General features: G+C 55.0%; 2 protein-coding genes across 3 annotated transcripts; one reads left to right on the top strand and one right to left on the bottom strand.

Annotated features, from left to right (window-relative positions):
- Positions 1-289: 289 nt before the first annotated feature.
- MIEN1 (migration and invasion enhancer 1) lies at positions 290-1,691 on the bottom strand. Its single transcript, XM_059379813.1, has 4 exons — positions 1,545-1,691; positions 1,345-1,442; positions 829-905; positions 290-749 (listed from the first exon to the last, which is right to left on the bottom strand). The coding sequence occupies exons 1-4, from the start codon at positions 1,631-1,633 to the stop codon at positions 666-668; spliced, it is 348 nt and encodes a 115-aa protein (XP_059235796.1). The 5' UTR covers positions 1,634-1,691; the 3' UTR covers positions 290-665.
- Positions 1,692-6,978: 5,287 nt separating this feature from the next.
- GRB7 (growth factor receptor bound protein 7) lies at positions 6,979-15,808 on the top strand. 2 transcript variants are annotated; one of them, XM_059378911.1, is made up of 15 exons: positions 6,979-7,179; positions 11,249-11,402; positions 11,525-11,678; positions 11,860-12,016; positions 12,129-12,250; positions 12,342-12,419; positions 12,735-12,872; positions 13,408-13,518; positions 13,701-13,799; positions 13,998-14,078; positions 14,181-14,297; positions 14,676-14,730; positions 14,864-14,951; positions 15,057-15,150; positions 15,299-15,808. In XM_059378911.1, exons 2-15 carry the CDS (start codon positions 11,254-11,256, stop codon positions 15,443-15,445), a joined length of 1,590 nt encoding a protein of 529 aa, XP_059234894.1. In that variant the 5' UTR covers positions 6,979-7,179; positions 11,249-11,253; the 3' UTR covers positions 15,446-15,808. The 2 variants fall into 2 exon arrangements, with proteins under 2 accessions (XP_059234894.1, XP_059234893.1); XM_059378910.1 differs by lacking the exon at positions 6,979-7,179 and adding an exon at positions 7,320-7,427.
- Positions 15,809-18,878: the final 3,070 nt, after the last annotated feature.

Here is an 18,878-nt window from a genome sequence, read left to right as displayed (position 1 = left end):
AACCAGATCATTCTGGTTTAGAAATAATGAGTTCCTAAGGCCACGCACTGGAAATGAGGGTTATTTCCTCCCCTTGGGGGGGTGGGGAGGGAGGTAATGCATACTGTGTGACTCGTTTTCCTTCCCTTGGCTATGAGTGAGGAAATCATTGAACTAGAAGTAACTATCCCAAAAAAGCCCACCCACTCAGCAGAGCCCCCCTGGTGGTATAAAGGCTGGGCAGGCCCCTATGCTACCAAACCCCCCCCCCCACACACACACACAAACATAAAAACACACACTAGATTGGTACAGGGGTTTGCAGTACCACTTTATTTCCAATAGCTGACATTGCCCAGGGCTAGTGGAAGGTAAGAGTTAGAACCGTGGTGGCATTTGACCGGTACAGCTGAGCTGGAGTGGGGAGCAGACTTGGGCGCTGATCCTGGGAAGGGGGTATAAGGCGGCTGTGGAAATGTCCATGGAGAAGGTCTCTCTCCCATCCCCAAGACCACGGCAGCTTCTATTCCCTCTTGGTATCCAAAGGGACAAAGTGGAGGCCAGAGTCTTTTAGCTTACCAGGACCCAGGTGAGGGGAAAGAGGCAGTGGGGAGCCCTCAGCAGGACCAGACAGGAGACCATGGCTTGGGTCCCAAAACTGAGCAGGAACCCAGAATCACGTGTAGTTACAGGATGACGCATGGAGGACGGCTGTTGGTGATCTTTTCTAGGGGTTCTCCGTTACTGGCTCTTCGGATGGCCTCAATGAGCTAGAGGGCAGAGGTGGAATGGAATGATCCATTGCAGGGGAAGGGTGAACCGGGGCCTCCTGACATTATAAATACTCACATCTTTCTCATAAGGGAAGCCCCCATTTTCCAGCTTGGAGAACACCAGCTGTCCATTGATTTCGATCTCAAAGGCACCTGGTATTAAAAGAATGAACTGTATGCTGACAACAGGCATGTAAGGAGAGGCTCTCACACTCCTTGGACTCTTCGCAGGCTCCTTTCTGTCTCCACCGACCCCACGAGAGACTAGTTCTCTGAGCCATTTCCCAAACCCGGCTCAAGCCAAAGGAACCCCAGGGAGGAGTTACCTGTGTGTCCTCTGAACTCTGGGTTCATAATTCAAAGAAGCGCTCCCTCCCCTCCAACCCTACACTTCTGCAGTCTCACCCATTTTTCCCTACAGGTTTCCTCTGTGTCCGCCGCCCTCACCTTTGGAAGGGGCCTCGAGTTGGTCGGACGTTTTACTCTGTGCCAGACACTGCTGGACACTATATAACACAGCCAGTTCCAGGGCTAGAAAGTGGGAGAGTTGAGATTTAGAACACTGACTCAGCAGGTGTTCTGCGGGCCTCACCTGTGCCCCCCAGGCGCGACTCGATCTCAATGCCGGGGTACTGCTCCTTCACGGCACTCGCCAGCTCCAGGTAGGTCGCCTCAAAACCGCAGGGTTCACTAGGGACAAGATGCTTGGGCTCTGCCTGGGTTTCGGAGGAGGGGCCTCCCGTGGACCCACCCCCATTCGGTCGGGACACCCCACGGGCTGGAAACACTCACCAGTACTCCACCACGATGCGTACCCCACTACCCGGTTCAATTTCCCCGGGAGGGGGCGCTTCAGACGTCGGCCCCGGCTCCCCGCTCATTGCTCCCGACTCTGCTTCAGCTGCCGCTTCCGGGTGTGACGCGACGCCGCGAGCACGTGACGGGGCGGGGCCTCTGGGCGGAGCGGGCCGCGCGTTACGTCCGGGCGCCCCCTGCAGGCCGCGATTGCTGCTGCGTTTTGACCCTAACCCCAGTTTGAGGGCTGTGGGCTGGGTGGACTGGTCCTGATCACCTTACCCCGCCCGGGTTCTCAGAGCGCCGGACTTGCCCGGCATCTCGTGTCCGCTGGACGTCACGGCTACATACATATAATCTCATGAACTATCTTAGACTGCAAGTGCTTTACAGTTTACAAAAGGAAGAGAAAGTGATGGGGCAAGTGGATCCAGGGCCTGGGGTTGGCTGATGTTACGAGATGGTTGCTGTTTCTTGCTAACATGCTGATGGCGTTTTAAACCACCCCATAGTTCAACACTCCGGGGCTTCAGACTCAAGCTCCAAAGCTGTAGGCACAGTCGGGGACAGTGACTGCTTCTTCCCTGCAGTCTGGAAGCTAAGGCTTTGGGGCTTCCACTCCTTAGGCTCTACACTCACACCTGCCGGGTTCCTGCACCTCCCCCATCTCATCCTGGCCTGGGCTGGCATTGAACTCTGAAAATGGAGGCTGTTTTGCTGCCTTTTTTCTCTCAGGAGTCCTTGGGATATACCATAATATCCTAACAGGTCACCTACATTATTACCATCCCCTCAAATCATGAATTTTGGGGGGCTCCTGGGTGGCACAGTCAATTCAGCTACCAACTCTTGCTTTCCTCTCAGGTTGTGATCTCAGGGCCCTGATCTCAGGGTCTTGAGATGGAGCCCCGCAGCAGGACCCGTGCTCTGCGAGGAATCTGCTTAAGACTCTCTTTCTCTGCCCCTCCCCAACTAAAATAAAAAAAATAATTAAAAAAAAATGCAATTAAAAAAAAATTCAGTGATTTCCAGAGTTGTGCCACCATCACTACAGTCAGTTCCGGAACCTTTCCATCAGTCTAGAAAGGTCCCTCCTGCTTGTTTACAGTCCAGCCTCCAGCTTCAACCCTGGGCAACCATTGGTCTGCTTTCGGTCTATAAATTTGCCTTTTCTGGACATTTTATATAAATGCTATAATATGTAGTCTTTCGCTTCTGGCTTTTTTCATTCATTCTAAACCTTTTGAGGTTCATCTACGCTGTAGCAATGGGGCTGTTTGCTCTCTTTGGTTGCTGAACAGTATCCCACTGTACAGTTATACCATCTTTTTTGCTGATCTATTCAATATCAGCTGACGGTCATTTGTGTTTCCAGTTCTTAGCTATTTTGGATAATGCTGCTATGAACGTTCATGTAAGTGTCTTTGTATGTTATGCGTGTTGTCATTTCTCTAGGAGTAGAATTGCTAGGTTGCATGGTAAGTTTATGTTTAACTTTTTGAGAAACGGCCAAACTGTTATTCAAAAATGTCTGTACCATTTTATATTCCCACCAGCAATATACAAGGATTTGTTTACCCATATCCCTGTCAACACTTATTGTCTGTCTCTGATTATAGCTATCCTGGTGGGTGTGAGGTGGTATATCATTGTGGTTTTAATTTGCATTTCTCTAATGACTAATGATGTTGAGCATCTTTTCGTATGCTTATTAGCCATCCATGGCCCTCATTTAGAAAAACATCTATTCAAATCTTTTGCCCATTTTAAAACATTTTTTTTTAAACATTTTCTTTATTAGGTGCCTGGGTGGCTCAGTTAGTTAAGCAACTGCCTTCGGTTCAGGTCATGATCCTGGAGTCCTGGGATGGAGTCCTGCATTAGGCTCCCTGCTCAGCAGGAAGTCTGCTTCTCCCTCTGATCCTGCCCCTTCTCATGCTCTCTCTCTCTCTCTCTCTCTCTCTCATTCTCTCTCTTTCAAATAAATAAGTAAAATCTTAAAATTTTTTTTTTCTTTATTTATTTGAGAGAGAAAGAGTGAGAGAGAGCATAAGAGTGGAGAAGCAGACTCCCCATGGAGCTGGGGGCCCAATGCAGGACTCGATCCAGGGAATCTGGGATCATGATGTGAGCTGAAGGCAGTCGCTTAATCAACTGAGCCACCCAGGCGCCCTCTTTTGCCATTTTTTAAAAAGATTTTTATTTATTTATTTGCGAAAGAGAGTGTGTAGGAGAGAGAGGGAGAGATCATGAGCAGGGGGAGATGTACAGATGGAGAAGCAGACTCCACCTTGAGTGGGGAGCCCCATACAGAACTCGATCCCAGAACCCCGGGATCATGACCTGAGTGGAAGTCAGACATTTAACCAACTGAGCCACCCAGGCATCCCAACAAGTTGGCTTTTGTTGTTGTTGTTGTTGTTGTTTAAATTTTCTTAGTGATGTCTTTTGAAGTGCAAAAAACTTAAATTTTGATGACGTCCAATTTGCTGATTTTTTTGGTCAGTTGTGCTTTTGCTGTTGTATCTAAGATCGCTGCCTAACTTAAGCTCAAGAAGATTTTTTCCCCATAGTTTCTTCAGACGTTTTATTTTTGCTCTTACATTTAAGTCTATGATCTATCTTGAGTTAATCTTTGTAGATTGTGAGGTAAGGATCTAAGCTCATCTTCTGGCATGTGGAGAGTTGATTGTCCCAGAACCATTTATTGAAAAGATTAATCTGGGGTGACTGGGTGGCTCAGGCGTTGGGCTTCTGCCTTTGGCTCAGGTCATGACCCCGGGGTCCTGGGATTTGAGTCCTGCATGGGGCTCCCTACTCATCGGGTTGTCTGCTTTTCTCTCTAACCCTCCCCCCGCTTGTGATCTTTCTCTCTCATGCTCTCTCTCTCTCTCTCTCAAAAAAATAAATAAAATCTTTTTAAAAGTTCAGATATAACTTATACACAGTAAAATTTGTCCTCTTGAATGTACCTTTCTGTGAGTTCTAACCGAGCTGTGTACCTACCACCATGACCAAGATATAGAACAGCTCCACTACCTCCTCACAAGTCCCCTTCCCCTTCGCTGTCAACCCATCTCCCTCCTCCCTGACCCCAGATCTCTCTTCTGTCCTTATAGTCCCACCCCCTCCCAAAAGCCATATAAATAGAATCCTACAGGGCTCAGCCTTCTGAGTCCAGCTTCCCTCTCTAACCGCATCCTTCAACATCCAGCGTGATCTTTTCAAAATATAAATCTGCCTGCCTTTCTGTGCCTGGAGAGCCACTGCCGGGTATGGCCTCGACCCATAGTTCCTGCCTGTCTGGACAGACAGGATGGATGGCTCTTAAACCTGGTTTAACCACCTGAGGGCTTGTCAATACCACACATTCCTGGGTCTTGGCCCTGGAGACTGAGATTCAGTAGATGGGGAGGGGCCCAGGGATCTGTTTTTACATAAGCCTGAGGAGATATGGAGGCAGGTGGTCCCCGGCCACACTTCGAGAAACACAGCTGAGTCCAAAGCACTTGCCTTTCTCCTCACCAGCCCGGGCTTAGCTGTGTGGCCTCCTCTCTTTCCTTCTCCTCAACCCCACTGTGCCTTTTCATGCCATGTCCCCTCCCGATAAGGGTTTTAGCACTTGTTTCCTCATCGGGAATGGAACTCCCCCCATTCCCACCCACCCTTCTCCCTGCTTCAGTTTCCCCTCTGCTCGCTTGTCACTTACACAGACAAGGTTCCCCAACTCATTGGGTGAGTCATTCTCCCAGCATACTGGTCACCTGTCACTTCTTATTTGTGTGTGATTTTTTTTTTTTTTTTAGAGAGGGGGAGGGGCAGAAGGAGAGGGAAAATGAGAGAATCTTCTTTTTTTTTTTTAATATCTTATTTATTTATTTGACAGAGAGAGACACAGCGAGAGAGGGAGAACAAGATTCCCTTGGAGCGGGGAGCCCAACGTGGGGCTTGATCCCAGGACCCTGGGACCTCGACCCAAGCTGAAGGCAGACGCTTATCAACTGAGCCACCCAGGTGTCCCGAGACTGAGAGGATCTTAAGCAGGCTCCACACCCAGCATGGAGCCCAATACAGGGCTTGATCTCATAACTCTTGAGATCATGAACCATGTCGGTCATTTCAAGAATTGGTCACATAACTGACTGAATCACCCAGGCGCCCCTTAGGGGATTTTTCTATTAACATCAGTCTCCCCAACTGGGCTGCAGGAGGATGAGGGCAGGGTCTGTTTTTGCTGCTCCCTGCTTTTTCCCCAGTACCATGCATGGGGTTTGCCTATAGTAGGTACTTAACAAATATTATTGAATGAAGGAAGGAATCTTTGAGTGAGTCGTCTACTGTGCTTTGCACAAGCTGCTGCTCCAAGAGCCAGGTGACCTCGCCCCTCCCCCACTTCTTTGTTTAGTCCACTCATACTGGTTTTTCTAGGAAAACCCCATTTGGGGAAAGTTGAGGCTTGAGCCACTCCTTGATAGTACCTCAGGGCAGACTGCTTATCACTCTAAGTACTGTTTGTTTACCCAACTGTCACCCACTTGAGGCTGGGAGGTGGCTACTGCCTTTGATCTGCGCCCTTCCAGGCCCTCTCCCTGACCCTTCTGTTTGCCTAATGCTGGAGGAGAGAGCTAAAGTGATTGCTCAAAGGGGAGTCCCCTGGCACCTGGCCAGAGCTTTCCCTAGATCATTCCTCCTACCATGAGACCCTGTATAACCCCTTAGCTTTCGGAAGAAGCTGAGACCCTGGACTTTGCAAAGAAGGGAGAACTTCGGGGCCCCTGGGTGGCTCCGTTGTTAAGGTGTGCTTTCCGCTAGGGTGGTGGACCCAGGGTCCTGGGATTGGGCCCTGCATCAGGCTCTCTGCTTGGCGGGAAGCCTGCTTCTCCCTCTCCCACTCCCCCTGCTTGTGTTCACTCTCTCGCTGTGTTTCTGTCAAAAAAAAAAAAAAAAAAAAAAGTCAAGAAGGGAGAACATCTCCCTGGATGCCTCTGAGGGCCAGGGTGCGGGCTGGGTGGCCAGACTGTGGTTGGAGGTCAAGGAGCAGCCCCTGTTCCTGGACACCCTTCTGACAGTCTTCCCTCTTTGGCTGAGTGCTCCTTGCCCCATCAGGTGGGCCCAGACAGGCCCCCTGGCTTGGCCAATGAGCAGACCAGATTTGGTGAGGAGTATGGGGAAGGGTGAGCCCCGTTTCCCGTACCCTCCAGCCCCTAGTCCCTCCCTCCCACATCAGGAGGACTCTGGATCTTCCGCTCTGAGACTGCTCAGCTCCACCATTCTCCCCGCCTCTCCCCTGGCACCTGTTGCCACCCGGTTAAGAAGGGCAAAAACAATCCCGGCCAGCCAGCGTGGAGTGTCAGGGAGTCCCGCCCCTCCTCCTCTGGTTCCTCCTCCTGTGATTCTTCCCCAGGCCCCGCCCCCACCTGCCCAAGATAATTTTAGTTTCCTTGGGCCAGGAGCTTGGACACACAGGGCTCTCCCTCCCCCCAACCCTCACTCTACGTCCAAAGTCGGGACACCCTCCTGCCACCTGTAGGGAAGAAGGAGTGGATTTGAAATCAAGTCCAGGTGTCTGGGGTCCCAAGACAGAACCGAACTTTGTACCCGGTGTCCTGCTACTTCTGTTGGGGCCCTCCAGGTAAGATGACCAAAATCGGTCCCAGCAACCTGCTCCCACCCCCAGCCGCCCCAGCGCCCAGGGCTGTGCCCATGTCAGGGCCAGGAGCTGGCAGGTTGCCCAGGTGGGCGGTCGGGCGGCCGCCTGACTCCCCCCTCAATGATGTCAGGCCAAGGGCGGGGGCAGGAGGGGGACAGGTAGTTAAGGGCCTGGCGTCTCCCTCTCTAAACCGGTGGCCCCAGCCAAGTGTTCCGACGTCCAGGGTCCAGGTAAGGACCCAGCGGGCACTTCGTCTTGAGGGTGGGAGCAGCGGCAGGTCCGGGGTCAATGTTTAAAGATTCAGCCTCCTGCTGTGTTGCTCTGGCCGCCTCGCTTTCTTTTTCTCCAATCGCCCATATCCCGCCCCTTCCTCACCATCTGCCCTCAGTCTTTCCCTATTCTCATTTCCTGTCTTCCTTAGTCCTTCCTTTCCTCCCTGTAGCCCGCCTCCGTCCGGCGCCCGGACAAAGCAGCTGATGGGGATGGGGAAGAAAGATCTCCGATCCTCTCGGGGAGACGCGGCTTTCCCGCTGAAACTAGTCCCTCCCCACCTTCCCAGAAAAAGAGCTAGGTGGGGGCCTGAGCACCCAGGGCTGCCTAGAGGCATTCCTGGCTCAGCCTGAGGTTATCCGTTTGAGGTTTTCCCAAGACTCTACCAAGACTGACGTCTCCCCGCAGGGGCGGGGGGCACCCTCCAATTTGGAAGGCAGCCGAGGAGAGGAATCTCCTAAATTGTTAGAGCTCGGTCTCGGGATTGTTTGCCTGCTCAAAATACAGGGCCCTGCCCTAGGAAGGGGAGGTGGAGGCGGGGCAGGCCCCGGGGTCCTTCCTGGCGTCGGAATGAAGGCTGGAAGGCTAGAGGTCTGGATGCGGGGGGTCTGCGGTGGAGCGGGGACTAGGGAAAGTGTGTGTGTGCGTGTTTGGGGGCAGGGGGCAGTGTTTGGAGAAAGACCCGAGTTTGGATTTCCCTGATACCGCGGGGATGGAGAATGCACCTGTCCGCCCTTGGAAGGCCTCCCAACTCTACTGCCCCTCCAGAAGGGCCTGTCTTGGTCGGCCTGTGCTAGACTGCTCGCCCCTCTCCGCCCCATCCCCTTGGAGCTGGGGGAGCCCTCCAGGAAGGCAAGCAGCCTGTAATGATTAACTCCACAGACACAATCTAGCATTCTTCCCAAATTAAACTTTAAGAAAGCTTACCCTCCGCCCCCCCCGCCTTTCCCATTGGGCGTTTTTTTCCAGAGTTAGGGAGTGGGCGGGGCCTCAGCGACCTGGGCCCTCCTCCCAACTCCGGGTCATCTAGGGGTTTCCCGCCTCCTTACCTGGGCCCTGCAAGCTCACAACTCCCGCAAGGTTGAAACTTCCAACCACCGCCCCCCCTCCCCGCCCCGGCCCCCATAAATCCCGATGGGGGCGGACGTGGAGTGCTGGGCTGGCTGGACCGGGGCCTTCCCGCCACCTGCTGGTCCCCCCGTCTAGGCCTCGGCCCTGCCAGCCCCTCCCCCCTCCCCTGGCTAGCGACGGAGGTGGCCTTGTTTTCCAAGGGCCCTTAATACTGGGCCCTGCCACCCGCCCTTGGGGCCAGCCAGGTGGGGCGAGATTCAGGAAGTAAACAAGGAGGCAGGAGGCTGGGAGGGCGGGAAAGAGGGTGGGGCTGGAGCCGCGGGGCAGGAGAGGCGGTTGGGGAAGCCAGGACTTGGGAGTCCTAGTGTTGAGGGGACTGAGACCTTGGGGGTGGGTTCTTTCCATAGAAGCTTTCCTAGGGCCCCCGTTTGAAAGGTTCAGGACTCTTGGGAGAGTGTTCCCCGGGCCCCAGAGCTAGGACCCGCTTCTCCTCCCATCCCATCTGTTTGGTTCTAACTGCCCCACTCTTCTCTTGCCTTAGAAGGGTCTGGAAGGCAAGGTGGGAATCCAAAGGCCAAATCCAAGTCTTCACGGGTCCTCCAGCCCTCTGAGGCCAGATTCTAATCTGATTCTGATTTAAATCTCCCATTTCCCTGCCCAAACACTGCCCTGATTCCTTTTCCCTCTGGGATGGAGTAGGACCCCACTTTTGGTCTCTGGGTACCACCCCCCCCCCAGCTCTCCCTGGAGTGAAGTCACCAGGGTTGGTGACCCCAGGGTAGAGGGGATGGGAGCTGGGACATAGTGCCTCGTTGGTGTTCTGGAGACTTGTTGATGTTTGCTGCTGGGTGTGTCTTGCATCTCCCCCCCCCCCCCCCCCCCCCCCCCCGCAGGACCCTGAGTCCCCTAAGCCCCTCCCTGCCTCACCCTCCTGGCCTTTTCCTCGTCTGCCTGTGTCTTTCTCTTGGGTGTCTTGCTACTTCTGCTCTGGTAGTACCCCTCTGCCTGGGACATCCCAGAGAGTGTATTGGGAGGACCTCATCCCCCCCAAAGTTGACATAGATGAGTCCTCTGGGCCCACTGTGGCCTGGGTGCTAGGAGTGGGAGGCAGCAGAATGAAAGCCTGGTAGGTCCCAGACAGGATAGGGAGCACTACATGGCTTTTTTGGGTGAGTGAGGGCATCACTGGGGGGTTGGGTCTGCTCCAGCTAGGCCTTTGAAGCCAGGCCAGGTCTTTTTTCTCTCCTTAGGTAAGGGGACTCCCGGACTGAGAGGTGACTAGGTGACTAGGGGACCCGGAAAGGCAGATTGCAGGTCCCACCTGGACTGGAGGTGGGCCGGGGTGGGGAGGCAAAAATGAGGTCGGAGGAGCTGCAGGGCCCACCATCTTCCTTCTCCTCCTCCCCTAGCCGATCCCTGCTTTGCGCCTCCCCCTCCCCCCTGTTCTTCCCCGCCTGGTCGGTTGGGGATGGGAGGGGGGAGAGGTGGGTAGAGAGGCAGGGCTGTTTGTATTTCTCCTAAGTCAGGAAGTCGTGCAGATGAGTCAAGGTTGAATAGAGAGCCCCAGGCAGTGGTGTCCCGCCCCACCCTGACTCACCTGTCCCCCAAATCCTCTCACTTAATGGTTAGGGGCCTGCCCCGTCCTGGAGGGTCAGTGCCAGGTCCTGCAGGCAGCCTAACAGCACTGGCCTAGGTCTCCAGTTCTCCCAGGTCCTCCCAAGTTCCAGCCAGGGGGAGGGGTCCTGCTTCCTGTGGAGGAGGGGCCTGTGCTGCCTCTGTCCCCGGTGGGCATCTTTGTCCCAGCTCTCCTGTCCTTACTTGTTGTAGGTGCCTATGCAGTACCTGTGGGCGATAGGATGTGGGTAGGACCCCAGCCCTGCCTGGGGGTGCTGGGTGGCTCCAGACCAGTGGGTGGATAAGACAGGTGCATGGAATTGGCGCAGAGGCCGCAGCACAGTACAGAGCAGGAGCCCTTCTGTCTGGAAGTGGAAAATCCAGGAAGGCTGCTTGGAGGAGGTGGCCTTGGCATTGGGGCTTTAAGAAAACTGGGCAGGAGGAATCTGGAGAGGGTACCCAAAGTTTGGGGGCTGCTGGGGGATGGCCCCCCCAGGCTAGTCCTGTCCTCCCTGCTGCTGAGCCTGCCTCCTGGCCTCCTGGTTCCTGTCTTTCCCCACCTCCTTCTCCCCTTCTGCGCATCACTCAGCACTTGGGCAGGCGTTGTCACAACAGGCTCTGGCAGCTAGGTCTGGCAATGAAGCACTGGAAAAACCCGGGGCAGAGCCCAGAGGAGTGAATGCCCCATGCTTAGGGCATGCTCAGAGACTGAGAGTCACACAGTCTGTGGCACACAGAGTCTGTTGCCGCTGCTGGGCTTGTGGTGGGGGGACCCTCTTAGCTCTTCCCCTGGGCAACGTGGCGCTGACAGAAGAGCACTGTACTTGGAGTCCAAACACTGAGTTCCAGTACCTGACTCACCTGTGACGGGGGCAAGAATGCTTCCTTCTCAGGAACTTGGTGTCCCCTTTTGCAAACGGGCTCATACTACCCTTCCCCAAAAGCTCCAGGGAAACTCCAGTTAGAGGAGGTGCTGTGTCAGCTCCGAGGGGCTCCTTGGCAGCTGTGTGAAGTCAGGACATCTGGGTCCTCTTGGCCCCTCTCTGTGGGACAAGGGCACAAGAGTGGCTGCTTTCAGCTCCCTCTTCTCCCTCAGATGGTATGGAGCTGGGTCTGTCTCCACCTCAGCTCAGCAGCTCCCCAGAAGACCTGTACCTGGCCCCTGGGACCCCTCCTGGGACTCCCCCGCCTCCCGATGCCCCTCTTCCTGGGGAGGTGAAGAGGTCCCAGCCTCTGCCCATTCCGACCAGGTACAATGGGTGGATGGAGCTGAGGAGGGGCTGGTGGTGGTCGGGGTTGGGGGGGTTTCAGTGCTGGGTAAGGCAGAAGCTTGCAGTCCACAAATTCTCTGCCTCCCTTCCTTGGGCCCCAGGAATCTTCTTCGAGAGGAGGAGCTGCGGACAAGCTCTCTGCCTTCCATCCCCAACCCCTTCCCTGAGCTCTGCAGTCCTCCTTCACAGACCCCCATTCTTGGGGGGTCCTCCAGTGCCAGGGGGCTGCCCCCTCGAGACACCAGCTGCCCCCATGTGAGTTGTCTTGGGAGAGAGAAGGCAGGGATATGGGGGTGCTGTGGGACTGGGGTGGATATGGTGCTGCTCCCATAGAGGTGGGTGGATTTGGTCAGGGGTCCCTGTGGGTACAGCAGGCAGGGGAAGGGAAGGAACCACCCTTGCCCTTCTCCAGTCGTTGGCGATTCCTGGATTGCAGGTAGTAAAGGTGTACAGCGAGGACGGAGCCTGCCGGTCTGTGGAGGTGGCGGCGGGCGCTACAGCCCGCTACGTCTGTGAGATGCTGGTGCAGCGAGCTCGTGCCCTGAGTGATGAAAACTGGGGGCTGGTGGAGTGCCACCCCCACCTAGCACTGGGTGAGCTGGGGTGCCAGGGGCTGTCTGGACAGGGAGGCGATGCTTCGCACCTTGGGCTAGGCAGGTGCCTGCCTGGTCTCCGCCGACCCCTGCTGTTTGCCCTTGACCCCAGAGCGGGGCTTGGAGGACCATGAGTCCGTGGTGGAAGTGCAGGCTGCCTGGCCCATTGGTGGAGACAGCCGCTTTGTTTTCCGGAAGAACTTCGCCAAGTATGAACTGTTCAAGAGCTCTCCAGTGAGTGTGTGGGAGGGGACTCTGGGCACTGGGATACCCCGATCCCCACCCTGGCTCCTCGACCCCTGACTCCTGACTCCTTTCCCCCCAGCACACCCTATTCCCAGAAAAGATGGTCTCCAGCTGTGTGGACGCACACACAGGCATATCCCACGAAGACCTCATCCAGGTAAAGGGACACCCCCATCCCGTGGCATACTCATGATTGCCCAGGACCCCCTATTGGTTTTTTGGCCCTTAAGCATTTTGCCTCCCCTCTGTGTGGTGGAGAGTCTAGCGCAGTGCTCAGTGACTAGACAAGTCACGTTTCCTGGCTGACCATCAGTTTCTTTGTCTGTGAAATGGGACAATAAATGTATGCGGCACGGCTTCTCTCCTGAAGGCCTGTGCGTGTGTGTGTGCGCGTGTGCATGTGCGTGTGCGTGTGTGTGTCCCTCTTGGCATTTCACCCTCTCACCCTCTTCCTGCTCTCTTCCGGCCCCAGAATTTCCTGAATGCAGGTAGCTTCCCAGAGATCCAGGGCTTCCTGCAGCTCCGGGGATCAGGACGGAAGCTTTGGAAACGCTTCTTCTGCTTTCTGCGCCGGTCTGGCCTCTACTACTCCACCAAGGGCACCTCCAAGGTGAAGTCTTTTTTTTTTTTTTTTAAAGATTTTATTTATTTATTTGACAGAGATCACAAGTAGGCAGAGAGGCAGGCAGAGAGAGAGGGGGAAGCAGGCTCCCTGCTGAGCAGAGAGCCCGATGTGGGGCTCCATCCTAGGAGCCTGCGATCATGACCTGAGCTGAAGGCAGAGGCTTTAAACCACTGAGCCACCCAAGCGCCCCTCCAAGGTGAAGTCTTGAGGGTTGACAGCCTCAGCCCCTGGGATATCCCATTCCCGGAGCTGTCTCTTCCCTTCCTGGAATGCCTAGATCTTTCTCTCCCTGCGCCCCGAGACCCTCTGCTGCTTCTCTTTCCCTCCTGGCTCACCTACCCCAGGAAGTAGTAGTGGGAAAGGCAGGTGAAGACTGAGTTTGAATCCTGGTTCTCCTTCTGTTTGCTGTGTGACCTGGGGCACTTCTCTGATCCTTTCAGAAATCTCCCCAGCTAGCTTACAGGGACAGCAGTTAGGGGGACAGGGGCTGTCTGTAACAGGTCCTGCCCATGCTGCCTAGGATCCGAGGCACCTGCAGTATATAGCAGATGTGAACGAGTCCAACGTGTATGTGGTGACCCAGGGCCGCAAGCTCTATGGGATGCCCACCGACTTCGGCTTCTGTATCAAGGTAAAGACCCCGGCTGGGCCCTGGAGGGAATGGGAGCTGCTTAGGCCCCAGGATCCCACCTAGGGCTTCTGAGCTCCATCTGGGACACCCAGATGCCTCTCCCTGCACCCTGCCCTGCCCCTCGGAGACAGACATCTGGTCCTAATGGCAGATACGGGACCCGCTGTTTGCCCTTCCTACAGCCCAACAAGCTTCGAAATGGCCACAAGGGGCTTCGGGTCTTCTGCAGTGAGGATGAGCAGAGCCGTGGCTGCTGGTTAGCAGCTTTCCGCCTCTTCAAGGTGGGCCTCACCCTCCGGATCCCTTTTGCACAAGTAGCTCTGCCCTCAGGAACGAGGGAGCGCTCTCAGTATGCCCAGGCCAAGGCTGAGTCCTGGCTCTGGCCTCAGAACGCTCCTTATCTGGTGGTAGGGGGGTTTCACAGCCCCGTCCCCAGCACCTGCTTGACCTCAGGCTCTCTTTCTATCTCTGCCCCGAAGTATGGGGCACAGCTGTATAAGAATTACCAGCAGGCCCAGTCCCGCCACCTGCGCCCGTCCTGTGTGGGCTCTCCACCTTTGGTGAGTGTGCACGGGGGCATTAGCTGGGCCTGGGCACCCAGGCCCCATCCTGGGGAAACATGGGCGCTCTTCTGACTCCTCCACATCCTGTCCCATCTACAGAGGAGTGTCTCTGATAACACCCTGGTGGCCATGGACTTCTCTGGCCATGCTGGGCGTGTCATCGAGAACCCCCGGGAAGCTCTGAGTGCAGCCCTGGAGGAGGCCCAGGCCTGGAGGGTGAGGGGCCCACAGCCATCTGCATGTTTGTCCTGGGGACCTTGTGTGTGTGTGTGTGTGTGTGTGTGTGTTTAAGAAGGGGGAGGGGCAGAGGAAGCAGGAGAGAGAGAGACTCTTAAGCAAGCTCTATACTCAGCATGGAGCCCAACTCTGGGCTCAGTCTCCCCACCCCGAGATCATGACCTGAGCTGAAATCAAGAGTCGGATGCTGAACTGGCTGAGCCACCCAGGTGCCCCCCTCCTTGTGGGTTTCCGTGGCATGGGAGGAAAAAAGGCGTAAGGGAGTTCCCCAGGTGCGGAAAGGGGCTCTGTATTCTCGAGGTGTTGGGTCATACCCCAATCACGCCCTGATCCCCTGTGTCCCCCACTGCTCTACAGAAGAACCACCGTCTCAGCCTGCCCACCCCAGGCTCGGGCACAAGCCTCAGTGCAGGTAGGTGAGCACCCAGTGTCCTCAGGGGCGGGGGTTGCCGTGGCTTCTTTGAGCATTCCTGGTGGGGGTGGCTAGGGTGTTGGGGGGGTCCTCCTCCCCAGAATGACTGCCCTTCTGCATTCCCCAACTCCAGCCATCCACCGCACCCAGCCCTGGTTTCACGGACGCATTTCCCGAGAGGAGAGCCAGCGGCTCATCGGGCAGCAGGGCCTGGTAGACGGGTAAGGGGCAGGGCTGAGCAGGAAAACAGACCCAGGGATAGGAGGGACCCTGTGTCGGGGTGGCAGCTCTGGGTCTTCAGGTGACGGTGCCCTGTCTCCTGGCAGCCTCTTCCTGGTCCGAGAGAGTCAGCGGAACCCACAAGGCTTTGTCCTCTCCCTGTGCCACCTGCAAAAGGTCAAACATTATCTTATCCTCCCGGTGAGTCATCCCCGTCCTCCTCCTCAAGCCCCTGGAGCAGCTCCACAGCTCCTCCCCTCCGCCCCCACCGTGTGTCTGGGGTCTCTCGGGGAGATGCCTACACCCCCGCGCCTCCCCCGACCTGCTGTCCCCTCTGGCTGTCCCCCAGAGCGAGGAGGAGGGCCGCCTCTACTTCAGCATGGACGACGGCCAAACTCGCTTCACCGACCTGCTGCAGCTCGTGGAGTTCCACCAGCTAAACCGCGGCATCCTGCCCTGCGTGCTCCGCCACTGCTGCACCCGCGTGGCGCTGTGACCCGGCTCTGGCCGCCTGGGTGCGTGTAGAGCGGACTCCAGGGCACAGAAGCTCACGCACGGGCTCCGGAGCTCAGGAGGATTCCCCTCCCCCGGAGAGCGCGGTCTGCTTTGCTCTGTTGCCTCTCCCTCAGGCAGCAAGCGCCCCCGCCTCACCCCCCACCTCTCTTCTCAAGAAAAGGCACTGGGGGTGGGGGCTCCCCTCCCCGGAGCTCCTGGGCTCGGCCCTGGGGCAGGGCATTATGGGAGAAATGGGGGCAGCCCAGGTGGTCTTAGCCCCCTCCCCCCCACTTTGTACAGACTGAGAGGCCAGTTGATCTGCTTTGTTTTATATGAGTGATAATAAAGCTTATTTTTTGATACATCCGTGAGTTCTGTCTGGCAAGACCTGGCTCGTGGAGTGGAGCAGAGGAGTGGGAGAGGGGGGCACCAGGCCTCGGCAAATGTGTCAGATGGCTGGGGCCACGTGTCCTCCAGCCTGGACGTTTCTTGAGGACAGGGTGGTCTTGGTTATCGGAGTCTCCAGTGAATGAAAGCATGTATGAGGGACTGTCATCCAGGTGCCATCTCCTGACAGGCCCTAAAGGAAGTCCTGTGGGCCAGCTGTTCAGATGAGTCCTGGCAAACACGCAGTTAGGAATCTCCCACCCCTATCCGGATACATGGCCCAACACCTCTCCCAAGTCCACATCAACCCCTCTCCCTCCTGCTTTCTTTTCTTTTCTTTTTTTTTTTTTTCCAAAGACTTTCTTTAATTAGAGAGTGAGAGAGAGCACTAGAGCGGGGTGAGGGACAGAGGGAGAAGCAGACTCTGCTGAGCCAGGAGCCCAATGTGGGGCTCCATCCTGGGACTCAGAGATCATGAACAGAGCCAAAGACAGACGCTTAACTGACTGAGCCACCCAAGTACCCCTCCCTCCTACTTTGTCTTATAGTTTGCTCCCTCTAGAAGGCCATATAAATGGGACCCCACAACACTCAGCCCTTTAAGTCTTGCTTCCCTCTCTAACCCAATCTCCAACATCCAGAGTAACCTTTACAATATACAAGCCCAGGTGGACCCTGTAGGGTCTGGACTCTCCCCACTGCCCATGTTGGTCTGTTATGGTCTAAAAAGAGTTTTGTCAAAACCGTTTTACAGGTTTTGCTCTTAGGTGACAGGAGAGCTTTAAAATGACTCAAACTGGCAACACCTGGACCTGCCATTTGATCTTTAAATCACAGAGGAAGACCTCTCCAGACAAGTGAGCTCCACCTCGGCATTATTTTTGCCAAGAAATAGAACCTCCATCTCATCCCTTGGATCTAGCGGCTAGTTTATCAGAAAAAAATGGACAGAGGAACATGTGAAATGACACATGGGGATACGATTACCCAAATCCAGACTAGGAAACTACAGAGCAGAGAACCCAGCTTTGACAACAAAATTACAAGAAAAGATGGGGAATCTCTAGATCTCAAGAAATTTAGCCATACGTGTAATGTGTTGACCTTGTTTGATTCAAATCTGAACTAGCTAACTGTAAAAAACATTTATGAGCAATCGGGGGAAATTCGAACTCTGATGAGATATTTAATGATATCAAGGAATTATGGTTAACTTTTCAAGGGGTGATAATGGTATTCGTGTGTGCGTGTGTTATGTGTTTAAGTCTTCAACCTTGAGAGATTCATTCTGAGGTATTTATAGGTGAAATGACGTCTTTGCTTTGCTTTTTAAAATAACCCCAAGGTTAGGGATGTGAGTATGGTCATAGGCTGGCTGTAAGTTGATAATGGTTGAAGCTGGGTGATGGGTACACAGGGATTTGTTAAATTCTTTAAATTTGTGTTAGCTTGAAAATTCTATAATACAAAAAATTTTTAATGGAGAAATCTCTCCCCGAATCTTTGAGATTGGGCATGAGGCGGTGGGATCCTGTTTTGTTGGTGAGGAAACTGATGGCTCAGCGAGACCTGCCCCAAATTACGGTTAGTGGGAGAGCCAGGATTTCAACCCAGGTCTGAATACAGGTCTGGGCTGTTCTGCTGCCCCTGCCTGGCTGACTTCCAGGTGGAATTCCTAAGTGGCCTGCGGGGGTGGGGATGGGGAGGAGGGGTGGGGGTGTTTTCCCTTGGAGAGCCCCTCCCTTCTCTGTAGCCCTGGTCTCTGGCTTGGGGGGGGGGGGGTTGTCCTGAAGTGACCCTGAGAAGGACCAGCCACCACAGTCAGCCCTTGGGCCAGGCTTGTCACCCCCAACCTTTGGGGCTGGGGAGCCAGGCCTGTCAGACAGAGTGGGGAAGATAGGCCTCATCCACCCTCTAGCTTAGAACCTTCTGGGGACTTACCCTGAAGAAATTACTGCGGCCAGGCATGAGAGAGGTACCGGTTTTGTTTTTTGTTAGCAGGACTCCCTCAGGCAGCAGGGACCAGAGCAACCTGTTGCCTGCTGCCTGCCATGGTTTCCAGAACCATCCCATCACCAGCTCCTCCTCCGGCCTGAGCTGACTGGTGCTGGCTATGTGACTGGCCAGGGATACCCAGGTCCCCTTCTAAGGTGTGGGTGCTAGGGGTCCATGCTGGGGTGGGAGAAAAGCGGCCAGAATGAGTCATGTCCAGGCATTTAAGCTGTATTTATAAAGCCCGGTGTCTCTTCATAGCCTGAGGCACCAGTCAGGGGACAATGGCCTTCTATGTCAATCAGCTAATTAGAGTATGTGGCACAGATACGGTTTTCACTTCATGCACAGGAAACTGAGGCTCAAAAAGCATGACCCACCTGAGGTCTTATATGGAGTTAGAGGCAGAGGTCAGACTCTGCCCAGCTTTAGGTGGTAGAACGTAGCCCTTCTCTGCCCTTCATTCTCTGCCCCCTCTGTTCTTTTTTTTTTTTTTTTAAGATTTTATTTATTTATTTGACAGAGAGATCACAAGTAGGCAGAGACGCAGGCAGAGAGGGGGGGGGGAAGCAGGCTCCCCGCTGAGCAGAGCCAGATGCAGGGCTCGATCCCAGGAACCTGAAATCATGACCTGAGCCAAAGGCAGAGGCTTAGCCCACTGAGCCACCCAGGTACCCCTACCACCTCTGTTCTTAGTGCTGGCTACTGTGAAGGACCTGGACCACTGGGGACCCTTTGAGGAGGCAGCTGGCTTGACCCTGAGCAGCACACTGGCAATCAACAGATGAACGTCCTCACGGGGTGGCTGAGATCTCTGACTTCTTGGAGGAGAGGCAGCTGCTGAGAATGTGGGGGACAAGGGCCCCTCAAGATCAGCTTGCAGAGGGATCCAGGACAAGACTCCCCAGCTCTGAAGACATGGAAAGGCTGCTGTTCTACTGCCGAAGAGGCCAGACGGCAGAAGGGACTTCCATGGACAGCTGCAGTGTGGCTAGTGGAGGCTTGTGGTTTTGATGGAATCTGGGCTGCTGGGAGGGCAGCAGGGGCCTTGTGGA

Source organism: Mustela nigripes, chromosome 16, assembly GCF_022355385.1.
Source record: "Mustela nigripes isolate SB6536 chromosome 16, MUSNIG.SB6536, whole genome shotgun sequence".
Taxonomy (NCBI): Eukaryota; Metazoa; Chordata; class Mammalia; order Carnivora; family Mustelidae; genus Mustela; species Mustela nigripes.
The sequence above is the reverse complement of the archived record's forward strand: the minus strand, read 5'-3'. Positions and strand labels throughout refer to the sequence as shown.